General features: G+C 66.1%; 2 protein-coding genes and 2 long non-coding RNA genes across 4 annotated transcripts; 2 read left to right on the top strand and 2 right to left on the bottom strand.

The window, feature by feature from the left end:
* Positions 1-7: 7 nt before the first annotated feature.
* Positions 8-1,075, top strand: LOC147596922 (uncharacterized; the record flags this gene model as incomplete). The annotated part of the gene is made up of 1 exon (XM_086769223.1): positions 8-1,075. A coding segment is annotated over one exon (1,062 nt), but the record flags the coding sequence as incomplete, so codon positions are not given.
* A 2,071-nt stretch (positions 1,076-3,146) lies between these two features.
* On the top strand, positions 3,147-4,134 carry LOC147596921 (uncharacterized). Its single transcript, XR_015261304.1, has 2 exons — positions 3,147-3,308; positions 3,755-4,134. It is a non-coding gene; the product is annotated as an uncharacterized LOC147596921 (long non-coding RNA).
* Positions 4,135-5,231: 1,097 nt separating this feature from the next.
* On the bottom strand, positions 5,232-6,382 carry LOC147596920 (uncharacterized). Its single transcript, XR_015261303.1, has 3 exons — positions 6,204-6,382; positions 5,464-6,012; positions 5,232-5,379 (listed from the first exon to the last, which is right to left on the bottom strand). It is a non-coding gene; the product is annotated as an uncharacterized LOC147596920 (long non-coding RNA).
* Positions 6,383-7,854: 1,472 nt separating this feature from the next.
* Positions 7,855-11,288, bottom strand: LOC147596919 (uncharacterized). The gene is made up of 3 exons (XM_086769220.1): positions 11,128-11,288; positions 8,633-10,699; positions 7,855-8,518 (listed from the first exon to the last, which is right to left on the bottom strand). Exons 1-3 carry the CDS (start codon positions 11,286-11,288, stop codon positions 7,855-7,857), a joined length of 2,892 nt encoding a protein of 963 aa, XP_086625346.1.
* Between the last annotated feature and the right edge of the window lie 40 nt (positions 11,289-11,328).

The following is an 11,328-nucleotide window of genomic DNA, read 5'->3' as shown; positions in this document are numbered from 1 at the left end:
TGGATCCCAAGGAGGAAGTGGATCTGGATCGGGCAGACCTGGATCCCAAGGGGGAAGCGGATCCGGATCGGGCAGACCTGGATCCCAAGGGGGAAGCGGATCCGGATCGGGCAGACCCGGCTCATCTCAAGGAGGATTTGGTTCAGGATCCTACGGGTCCGGATCCGAAGGAAGCAGCGGATCTGGATCTTATGGAGGCAGCTCAGGATCCTACGGGGGATCGTATGGAGGATCCAGCTTGGGATCCGGCAGACCGGGATCCCAGGGGGGCAGTGGATCCGGATTCTATGGGGGATCAGGTTCCTATGGAGACAGCTCGGGCTCCTACGGGCTCCCTGTGTCCTACGGGGGTGATTCGGGATCCTACGGGGGTGATTCGGGATCCCAGGGGGGCAAATCGGGATTCTATGGGGGCTCATCGGGATCCTACGGGGGGTCAGGATCCCAGGGGGGTGGGTCAGGATCCTACGGGGGGTCGGGACCCTATGGAGGCAGACCGGGATCTTACGGGGGGTCGGGTTCCCAGGGGGGCGGATCGGGATCCTATGGGGGGTCAGGATCCCAGGGGGGCGGATCAGGATCCTATGGGGGGTCAGGATCCCAGGGGGGCGGATCAGGATCCTATGGGGGCTCATCAGGATCCTATGGGGGGTCAGGATCCTATGGAGGCAGACCGGGATCGTATGGGGAGTCAGGATCATACGGGAGTGGATCGGGATCCTACGGGGGGTCAGGATCCCAGGGGGGCGGATCGGGATCCTACGGGGGGTCGGGATCCCAGGGGGGCGGACCAGGATCCTACGGGGGGTCGGGACCCTACGGAGGCAGACCAGGATCATACGGGAGCGGATCAGGATCCTACGGGGGCCCCCGGCGCCCCGCGTACAAGAATCCCGGCATCCCCTTCCTACCAAAGCTGGGGGACGCCGCCCGCGCCGGGGGTTACATCCCGGTGGGATCCGCCCACGGCTCCGGATCCAGGACCTACGGCTCGGACATGGGATCCGGCCGGGAACTGGGGGCGGGGGCCAGCGGGTCCCAGCCCGGCTGCAGGGAGTGCGACAAATAGGGGCCGTCTGGCCCAATAAACACCTTGGACCACGGCGCCTGCCTCGGCCCTGCTCTCACGCGTGTCCCACACGTGTTCCCCACGACCACGCGTGTCCTGCCGTCTCCCGCACGTGTCCCCGTGCCGTCACAGGTCTCCCACACTTGTCCCTGTGCCCACATGTGTCCCAACATCTCCCACACGTGTCCCAGCATCTCCCACACGTGTCCCCATGCCCACATGTGTCCCAACATCTCCCACACGTGTCCCAACATCTCCCACACATGTTTCCATGCCCACACGTGTCCCCCAGGCCCACCCGTGTCCCAGCATCTCCCACACGTGTCCCCATGCCCACATGTGTCCTCCAGGCCCACCCGTGTGCCACACACAGCTCCATGCCCACACGGGTCTCCCACATGTGTCCCCATGACCGTGCGTGTCCGTCACGTGTCCCACTGTCTCACACCATGTGTGTCCCCACACCCACCCGTGTCCCGGCACCGGTCGAGCAGGTGGGACAGGTCCATGCCCACGCTCAGGGACGGGGATGTCTGGGAGGGGGTGGGGACTCCCAGAAGGATGGGGACACTGGGGATGGGGACATGGGGGGGGTGACACCAACCAGTGCGAGCCCTGTAGAGACCAGCATGAGCCCTAAGGAGACCAGTATGGCCCCAAAGGGACCAGTATGACCCCTACCGAGATCAGTAGGGCCCCATAAGCACCAGTATGGCCCCACATGGACCAGTATGGCCCCATGAGGGGTCTCAGGGCCGGTTCCAGCCCGCGGGTGCCTGGGTCCCCGCCCGCCGTGGGCGGCCCCGCCCGGGTTGGGTCAAAAAATCACAGGCGGGAGGAACCGCCACCCCCGCCCGACCTTAAAAAAAACCCCAACCAGCACTCCCAGTGCTCCCAGTCCCGCCTGACCAGCACCCATGGGCACCCCCGGGACCCTGGGGGTCCTGTTCGGCCTGCTGGCCCTGCTCAGCCCCCACCCACTCGGTAGGCGCCTGGGCCCCTCCAGATTTAGGGGGTTGGGGTCCTGGACACCTGGGTCCCCTTGTCTTTATTGGGGGATTTGGGGGTCCCCTGTTCCCTATGGGGGGGTTGGGGGTCCCCTTGTCCTTATGGGGGGATTTGAGGATCCCCCTTTCACTATGGGGGGATTTGGGAGTCCCTTCTGTGCTACGGGGGGGTTGGGGGTCCCAGATGCCTGGGTCCCCTTGTCGCTATGGGAGGATTTGGAGGTTCCCCCTTTGCTGTGGGGGAATCTGGGGGGGGGTCCCTCCTTTGCTACGGGGGGGTTGGGGGTCCCCCATCCCCATCACTGACCCCTTGTCTCCTCAGGTGCCACTGCCCGCAGCCTGCCTGTCCCCCCCACTGTCCCCGTCCCCCCAACTGTCCCCGTCCCCCCAACTGTCCCCGTGCCCCCAACTGTCCCTGTCCCCCCACTGCTCCCACCCCTGACGTTGTCCCCCCCCCCACTACCATCCCCGACATTGTCCCCCCCACCGCTACCACCCCCGACATTGTCCCCCCCACTGGCCCCCTGCCCGCAGTGGCCGAGGAAGAGGACGACGAGAACAGGGAAGAGGAGGAGGCTGAAGGCCTGGTGATGGGCGCTCTCCAGAGCCTGGCCCGGGCTCTCCGGCCCCCCCTCCACGGCCACCACAGCCCCCTGGACCCCCAGACCCTTTTGGAGCTCATCCCTGAGCTGCGGAACCTCCTGCTCCCCTCCTTGGCCCCCCCCGCAGAGCAGCCCCCCAGCCCGGACCCCCATGGGGAGGCTTGAAATGGGGTCCCCGACGCTTGGGGCCCTTTTTTTGGGGGGGGAATCTTAGGGGTCCCGGACACCTAGGTCCTTGTGATCCACTGGGATGAGGGACCCAAGCGTCTGAACCCCCCATCCGCTATGTCTCCTCCTCCCTGCCCCCCACTCAATAAACGGTGCAGCCCCCCAGATCGGTGGTAGAGGGGCTCTGGGGTCCCGTGGGGGCGGGCTATGGGGTGCGGCTGTGGGGCCCGTGTCCCCCTGAGTCATGCAGCTGCCGTCACGTCGTCCCCCCGCCCTGCCCTTCCGGGTCGGCCGGTTGGGGCCCCCGCCTGGGCCCCGCTGAACCCCACGGGAGGGACGCGGGCGGCCGCCCCACCCCGCCTGTGGGTGCCCCATAAGAGCCGGGGGGGGCCCCTCCCAGTGCTCCTAGTGCTCCCAGTGCTCCCAGTGCTCCCGGCTGCAGACGGCTGCCACCCACGCCAGGTAGGGGCCCCCCACCGGACCCCTGTGTCTTCGTGTCTGGGGGACACTGGGGGGGCACTGGGGGGCATTGTGGCGTGGGGTGGGCTCCAGATACCTGGCTCCCCACATCTGGGGGGCAGCAGGGGGCACTGGGTGAAGTTTGGGGGGCAGGGGATGGCCCTGAGTCCCCGTATCTGGGGGGCACTGTGGGGGGCCCACTGTGTGGGGCTCTGGACACCGGGGTCCCCACATCTGGGGGGCTCTGGGTGAAGCTGGGGGGCAGAGATGTCCTGGAAGCCTGGCTCTCCACATCGGGGGGGCACTGGGGATGAGGGGGGGCAGGGACTGGTCCCAGACCCCTGGCTCTCCACATCGGGGGGGCACTGGGGGGAGGGGGGGGCAGGGACTGGCCCCAGACCCCTGGGTCCCCCCGAGCCCCCCCCCCCACCCCTATCTCCCCCCCACAGCATGGCCGAACGCCGATCCACAGCGCCCCCCACCGCCCCCCAGCCCCCACCGGACCCCCAGAGCCCCCCGCGGCCTGACGAGCCAGACCCACGGCTGCCCACCATCCCTGTGGCCCCCTGGCCACCGCTGCCCGAGTGGGGCGGGGACGGGGACAAGGACGGGGACAAGCCACCACCAGGCCACATGGAGACGTCGGGGACGGGGGGCAGCCGCTGACCCGAGCCGGGGGGTCACTGGCCCCACACCCTGGCCCCACGATGTCCTGGAGAAGAGCCACCGGCAGTGTCAACCCCCCTGTGATGCCACTGATGTCCCCAGGAGGAGCCACGGCCCCACAGACCCCACGGACGTCCCCAATTAAAGACCCGTCCGGCCCCACTCTCGGTGCTGCCAAGGGGTGGGGCTGAGACCGGGCACACTTGTGACATGGGGTGGGGACACGCAGGGGACTTGAGGGATGAGGACGTGGACGATGCTGCTTCCATCTTTAATGGGGACACGGGACGGGGACGGGACGGAGATGCAGGGACAGGACGGGGGTGCGGGGACAGGACAGGGGTGCGGGGACAGGACGGGGGTGCGGGGACAGGACAGGGGTGCGGGGACAGGACGGGGATGCGGGGACAGGACGGGGATGCAGGGACAGGACGGGGGTGCGGGGACAGGACGGGGGTGCGGGGACAGGACAGGGATGCGGGGACAGGACAGGGGTGCGGGGACAGGACGGGGGTGCGGGGACAGGATGGGGATGCAGGGACAGGACGGGGGTGCGGGGACAGGATGGGGGTGCGGGGACAGGATGGGGGTGCGGGGACAGGACGGGGATGCGGGGACAGGACAGGGGTGCGGGGACAGGACGGGGGTGCGGGGACAGGATGGGGATGCGGGGACAGGACGGGGGTGCGGGGACAGGACGGGGATGCGGGGACAGGACGGGGATGCGGGGACAGGACAGGACGGCGGTGCGGGGACAGGACGGGGATGCAGGGACAGGACGGGGATGCGGGGACAGGACAGGGGTGCGGGGACAGGACAGGGGTGCGGGGACAGGACGGGGATGCGGGGACAGGATGAGGATGCAGGGACAGGACGGGGGTGCGGGGACAGGACGGGGATGCGGGGACAGGACAGGACGGGGATGCGGGGACAGGACGGGGGTGCGGGGACAGGACGGGGATGCGGGGACAGGACGGGGGTGCGGGGACAGGATGAGGATGCAGGGACAGGACGGGGATGCGGGGACAGGACAGGACGGGGGTGCGGGGACAGGACAGGGGTGCGGGGACAGGACGGGGGTGCGGGGACAGGATGGGGATGCGGGGACAGGACGGGGGTGCGGGGACAGGACGGGGGTGCAGGGACAGGACAGGGGTGCAGGGACAGGACAGGGGTGCGGGGACAGGATGGGGATGCGGGGACAGGACGGGGGTGCGGGGACAGGACAGGACGGGGGTGCGGGGACAGGACGGGGATGCGGGGACAGGACGGGGGTGCGGGGACAGGACAGGACGGGGGTGCGGGGACAGGACGGGGATGCGGGGACAGGACGGGGACATGGTGGCATGGGGCCGGGACGCTCCCCGGTGCTATGGCATCTCCTGCGGTTCTGCCGAGCGTCCCCAACCTGGTGAGGGGGACAAAGTGAGGACGGGGCTGGACACCAGGTCCCCACGTCCCCAAGTCCCTCACAACCCCCGTGTTCCCGTACCGTGGCTGTCGCTGTCCCTGTCGTCCCCAAGGTCGGAGCCTGGTGACGCTGTCTCGCTCTCAGCTGAGGTCCTCGGCCACCCCTGGGGCAGGGGATGTCCCTGGGGACGTGTCCCCGGCCCCTGGGGTGACATTCCCTGTCCCTGGGGACGCGTCCGTGCTTCGTGGGGACGTGTGCCCAGCTCTTGGGGACATGTCCCCAGTCCTTGAGGCCACCTCCCCGGTTCTTGAGGACGCATCCCCGCTCCTTGGGGACGTCTGTCACGTCCTCGGCCCCACGGCCCCAGACCTCGCAGCCACGTCCCTGGCGCTTGGGGACGTTGGGCTGGAGATCGGGGACGCGTCCCCGCTCTGTGGGGACGTCGCTCGGGCCCTTGGGGTGGCATCTCCAAGCCGGGGGGCGGTGACTCCAGCATCCCCATCTCTGGGGGTGGCCCTGGGGACATCACTGTCCCCACAGGGCCACCGGTGAGGAGGTGGAGGAACTGGTGCAGGGAGGTCAGGGCTTGTCCCCAAGGCTGCTGGGGGACGGGGACGGGCTCGGCGGGTCCTGCGGGGAGGTGACACGGGCAGGGATGGGGACGGGGGGGTCCCCTGGCCCCACAGACCCCGCATTCCCCCCACCCTGGTGGCCTCATGTCCCCTTGTGGCCCTCTGTCCCCCACTCTCCCCCCACATCACCCCCCCATCCCTGTGTCCCCGTGTCCCCCCATCCCCCCGCGTCCCCACGCGTCCCCTCACCCCCCAGCAGCAGCAGCGTCCCCAGGGCCACTGTGAGCGTCCCCATCACCCCCATGGCGCTGCCCGGCTCCCCTCGGTGTCCCCCACTTATAGACATGGGGACAGGGACGTCCCCTGGGTGGGGATGTGGGAGGCGGCTGTGCCCCAGGGTGGGGACACGGGACACAGCTGACCCCACGCCCTCCCCAGGCTGGGTGACAATGGCCGGTTCCTGCACCCCCAGTGTCCCCAACCTCCTCAGTGTCCCCAGTTCTCCTAGTTCCCCTCCAGTGTCCCCAAGCTCCCCCAAACCTCCCCGGTGTTCTCAGTTTTCCTAGTGTCCTCAAACCCTCCCCAATGTCCCCAGTGTCCCCAAACCCTCCCCAATGTCCCCAGTGTCCCCAGTGTTCTGATGTCCCCAAGCCCACCATGATGTCCTCAGTGTCCCCAGTGCCTTGAAGTCCCCAAAATCTCCACCATGTCCCCAGTGTCCCCAAGCTCCCCAATGTGCTGGTGTCCCCAAACCCTCCCGGATGTCCCCCGTTTCCCCACACTCCCCAATATCTCCAGCATCCTACTGTCCCCAACCCCTCCCTGATGTCCCCAGGCTCCCCCATGTCCCCAATCTCCTGATGTCCCCAAACCCTCCCCAGTGTCCCCCCCGCATCCCCACATCCCCAGCACAGCCGAGCCTCGACCGCCACCCCCCCCCGCCCGCCGGTGGCACCTCGGGGACAATGGCTCATTGTCTGGACCCGTTGTCCCCAAGCCGGCGACAAGCCTGGGCTCGCTGGTGGCCATCAGCCGTGACGTTCCCCAACCCTGCTACCAAGGGACCCACGCAGCCAAACTTGGGGGGGGGGGGGTGTTTATTGGTGCTAGGGTGGGGGGGTGACATGGGTGATGAGGGTGACACCCCCCCGGCCACCATCTTGTCCCCGTGGTGGGTTCAGGGGAAGGATTCGGCCACGGGCACTGAGAAGGTGGCCGAGCTGATGACGAAGACTTTGACATAGTGGACAGCCTGGGGGGGGAATCGGGGGGGGGGGTCAGAGCGGACCCAGGCACCTGGGACCCCCCCCGCGACCCCCACCAGGGGACCCAAGTGTCCGGGACCCCCATCCGTGACCCCAGGCCTCTGGGACCCCTCTCCATGACCCCCCCAGGGACCGAGGTGTCTGGGACCCCCCACCCCTGACTCCCCCAATCCAGGACCCCCCCCCCCACCATGACCCCCCAAAGGACTTGGGTGTTGGGAGTCTCCCACCCATGACCCCCCCTCCAGGGGACTGAGGTGTCGGGGACCACCCCCCCGTGACTCCTCCAGGGGACCCAGCATCCGGGACCCCCCCACCCATGACCCCAGGCCTCTGGGACCCCCCACCCGTGACCCCCCCACCCAGGAAACCCCCCAAAGGACTCAGGTGTTTGTGACCCCCCCACCCATGAGCCCCCCCACAGGGGACTGGGGTGTTGGGGACCCCCTTCCCACGACCCCCCTCCTCGCCACCCCAGAGCTCTGGCTGTACCGCAAAGACCCCGGCGAGGAGGAGGAGGGCGAGGAGGAGGCAGACGAGGGCGAGGAAGACAAGGGGGCAGCCTGGGGTGGGCGTCTGGGACTGGGGGGCATCTGGGGGGTGGGGGGGGGAAGGAGAGAGCGGCGGGGTCAGCATCAGGCCCTGCACCCATCCCAGGCCCCGCCTACCCCCTCCTTACCTGGGACGTCGCCTTGGCTGCCGACCCCCTGTCTGGGCACGTCGGTGGTGATGTCATCGGTGACATCATGGCTCCGGTGGATGAATTCTTTAAGAGTGGTGGGGGGTTGCTCCTCCCCAGGGGTGATGTCACCCGTGAAGTCACCATCCTCAGGGCTGACATCATGGCCAGAGAGGGAGGAAGTGACATCGCCCCCAACGATGTCCCCAAGGTCAGATCCCTGCATGACATCATCTCTGACATCACCCTTAGGAGTGATGTCATGCCTGGCAACACCCCTGGGGATTAAGGAAGCGATGTCATCCTCAGGTACGACATCATCACCGAAGTCATCCCAAGGGGACGTGTCAGCATTGTCTGCACAGATGATGTCACCAGTGAGGTCAGCAGCAGGTTTGACTTCTTGGCCAGCCACGTCTCCTGGCAGGGAGGAACTGACATCAGCTATGGCAATGATGTCATCGGCGGGGGTGTCCCCTGGTACAGAAAACACGATGTGTTCCCCTGTGATGATGTCATTGGTGAGGTCACCTCCAGGGATGATGTCAACAGCAAGGTCAGCCCCAGGAAGGGAGGGAATAAGGTCGTGGCTGGCAACGACATCATCGGTGCCGATAGCCCTAGGGAAGGAGGAAGGGATGTCATCCCCGGTGACGATGTCATCAGTGAGGTCGCTTCTAGGCACAACATCACCCGCAAGCTCATCCTCAGGGAGGGAGGAAGTGACATCACACCTGGTGACCACTTCCCCAGGAAAGATGGCTGCGGCAATGACGTCACCAGTGAGTTCATTCCCAGGGATTATGTCACCAGCGAGTTCATCCACAGGAAGGGAGGAAATGATGTCAGCTTTGGTGATGACATCACCAGCAGTGAGGTCTTCCTCCGGGAGGAAGGAAATGGTGTCGTCTCTGCTGACGAGGTCAACAATGATGTCATCCCCAGGCATTGAGGAAGTGTCATCGTCCTCAGTCGTGACATCACCGGGGAGAGAGAAAACGATGTCATCACTGATGACATCACCAGCAGGGACATCCCCAGGGAGAGTGGAGGGGACACACCCCCCTGCAGCGACGTTGCCGCTCTCCACGACGTCACAAGGGACGCGTTCCCCAGGCAGGGCCGCGGTGACATCAGGGGTGACGTCATCACCCTGGATGTCCTCATCGTCCTCGTCCTCCACGGGCGGGGCCGTCACTGTGATGGTGATGCCGCTGGTGGCGCAGGTGTCCCCAGTGTCACCAGCCCCCAGGGCTGCGATGTCTCTGTCCTCGTCCCCAACATCCCCAACATCCCCTGGGACAGTGACATCGCCATCCTCGCTGTCCTCGTCCTCATCCCCAGACACTGGGAGGTCCCCAGTGTCCCCCAGGCCTGGCACATCCCTGTCCCCAACGTCCTTTAGGGTGGTGACACCTTTGTCCCCAGGAGCTGGGACATCCCTGTCCTCACTGTTCTCATCCTCAGAGGCCGGGATGTCCCCAGCGTCCCTTACAGCTGGGACACCCCCAATGTCCTCATCCCCAGTGTCTCCAGGGGCTGGGACATCCCTCTCCCCGATGTCCTTGTCCCCAACATCTCTGGGGGTGGTGGCATCCCTGTCCTTGATGTTCCCAACATCCCTCAGGGTTGAGACCTGCACGTCCCCCAAATCCTTGACCCAGATGTCCCCTGGGATGGGGACAGCACCATCCCCATTGTCCTCTGAAGCTAGGACATCCTTGTCCCCAACATCCCTAAGGACAGTGACCTGCATGTCCCCAACATCCTCATCCCCTGCATCCCTAAGGATGGAAACCTGCATGTCCCCAGCGTCCTTGTCCCTTAGAGTCTGGACATCCCTGTCCCCAGTGTCCCTTAGGGTGGTGACACCTCTGTCCCCAATGTTCTTGTCGCTAGGAACTGGGACATCCCTGTTCTCAAAATCCTTGACTAGATGGGTTGGGACATCCCTGTCCCTAACATCCCTTAGGGTGGTGACATCCTTGTCCCCAGTGTCCTTGTCCCCAGGAGCTGAGATGACCCTGTCCCAAACGTCCCTCAGGGTGGTGACATCCTTGTCCTCAGGTGCTGGGACACCTCTGTCCCCAGCGTCCCTCAGGGTGGTGACATCCTTGTCCTCAGGTGCTGGGACATCTCTGTCCCCAGTGTCCCTTGGGGTGGTGACATCCTTGTCCCCCGGTGCTGGGACATCTCTGTCCCCAGCGTCCCTCAGGGTGGTGACATCCTTGTCCCCAGGCACTGGGACATTGCTGTCCCAAACGTCCCTTACAGCTCTGACATCCTTGTCCCCAGTGTCCTTGTCCAGAAGGGCTGGACCACTCCAGTCTCCGATGTCCCTTAGGGCCACAACATCCTTGTCCCCGATGTCCCTTAGAGCTGTGACATCCTTGTCACCGACACCCTTGTTCTCAGGGACTGGGACATCCCTGTCCCCAACGTCCTTTGGGATTGTGACAACCCTGTCCCCAGTGTTCTCCTCACACAGGACTGGGACATCCCCGTGCCTCGCGTCACTTGTGACTGAGACGTCACTGTCCCCAATGTCTTCATCCCCAAAGTCCCTGGTGTCCTCGTCCGCTGGGGCTGCTGTGACGGTGATGGTGATGTCACTGGCCCAGGGGGTGACGGTGACAGTGTCTGCAGGGACACTGCCGCCACTCTCTCCCTCGGGGATGCCTCCAACCTGTCCCCATGCAGGTTCGGGGTCCGTGGTGACATCCCCAGGGGTGGCTGTCACCTCCCTGGGGAGGGGACAAGGTGGGATGGCGCGTGAACACCCCTCGGCCATGGGCAGGGACCTGGGGGGAGACAGAGACATCACTGGGGGTGGCACGGGGACATTGGGGAGAAACAGGGGACCCCAGCAGACACGGGGGGCTGTGGAGGGGATGTGAGGGGGGGACCCGAAAAAGGGACAGGGGAACATGGGAGGGGACACCAGAAGGAATGAGGGGACATGGGGGCACCCCAGGAGGGACAGAGGGAGATGGGGTGACATGGATGGGACAGAGGGACACATGGGACGCCAGCAGGGAAGGAGAGGGAGGGGGAGACAAGGGGACATCCGTGGTGGTAGCCCAGCAGGGTCCCAGGGGGTGACAGGTACCTGGTGACAGCAGGTGACAACGTCCTGGTGTCGGTGACAGAAGCCTGGGACCAATTTTTCAGGGTGGCAATGGTGGCAGCGGCGCTGCAGGGGCGTCCCCGATTTCGGGGCGCAGGTTACAGCATCCCAGCGGCGGTGACACTTACAATGTCACCAGCGGCTCCCGGATCCCGCTCGGCGTCTGGGAGGGCGGCGGCGTTGGGGGGTGGTGAACCAGATCCCCAAAAAGTGGGCGGTGCTTGGACGCCTGGGTCCCCTCCCCATCCCCGAGCTGAGACCATGCAGCTCGTGACACGTCCCCAGACAGAAATAACGAGGGCA

Source organism: Chlamydotis macqueenii, chromosome 32 (assembly GCF_036417535.1).
Source record: "Chlamydotis macqueenii isolate bChlMac1 chromosome 32, bChlMac1.mat, whole genome shotgun sequence".
Lineage (NCBI taxonomy): Eukaryota > Metazoa > Chordata > Aves > Otidiformes > Otididae > Chlamydotis > Chlamydotis macqueenii.
Note: the sequence above shows the minus strand (reverse complement) of the source record. Positions and strands in the feature narration are given on the sequence as shown.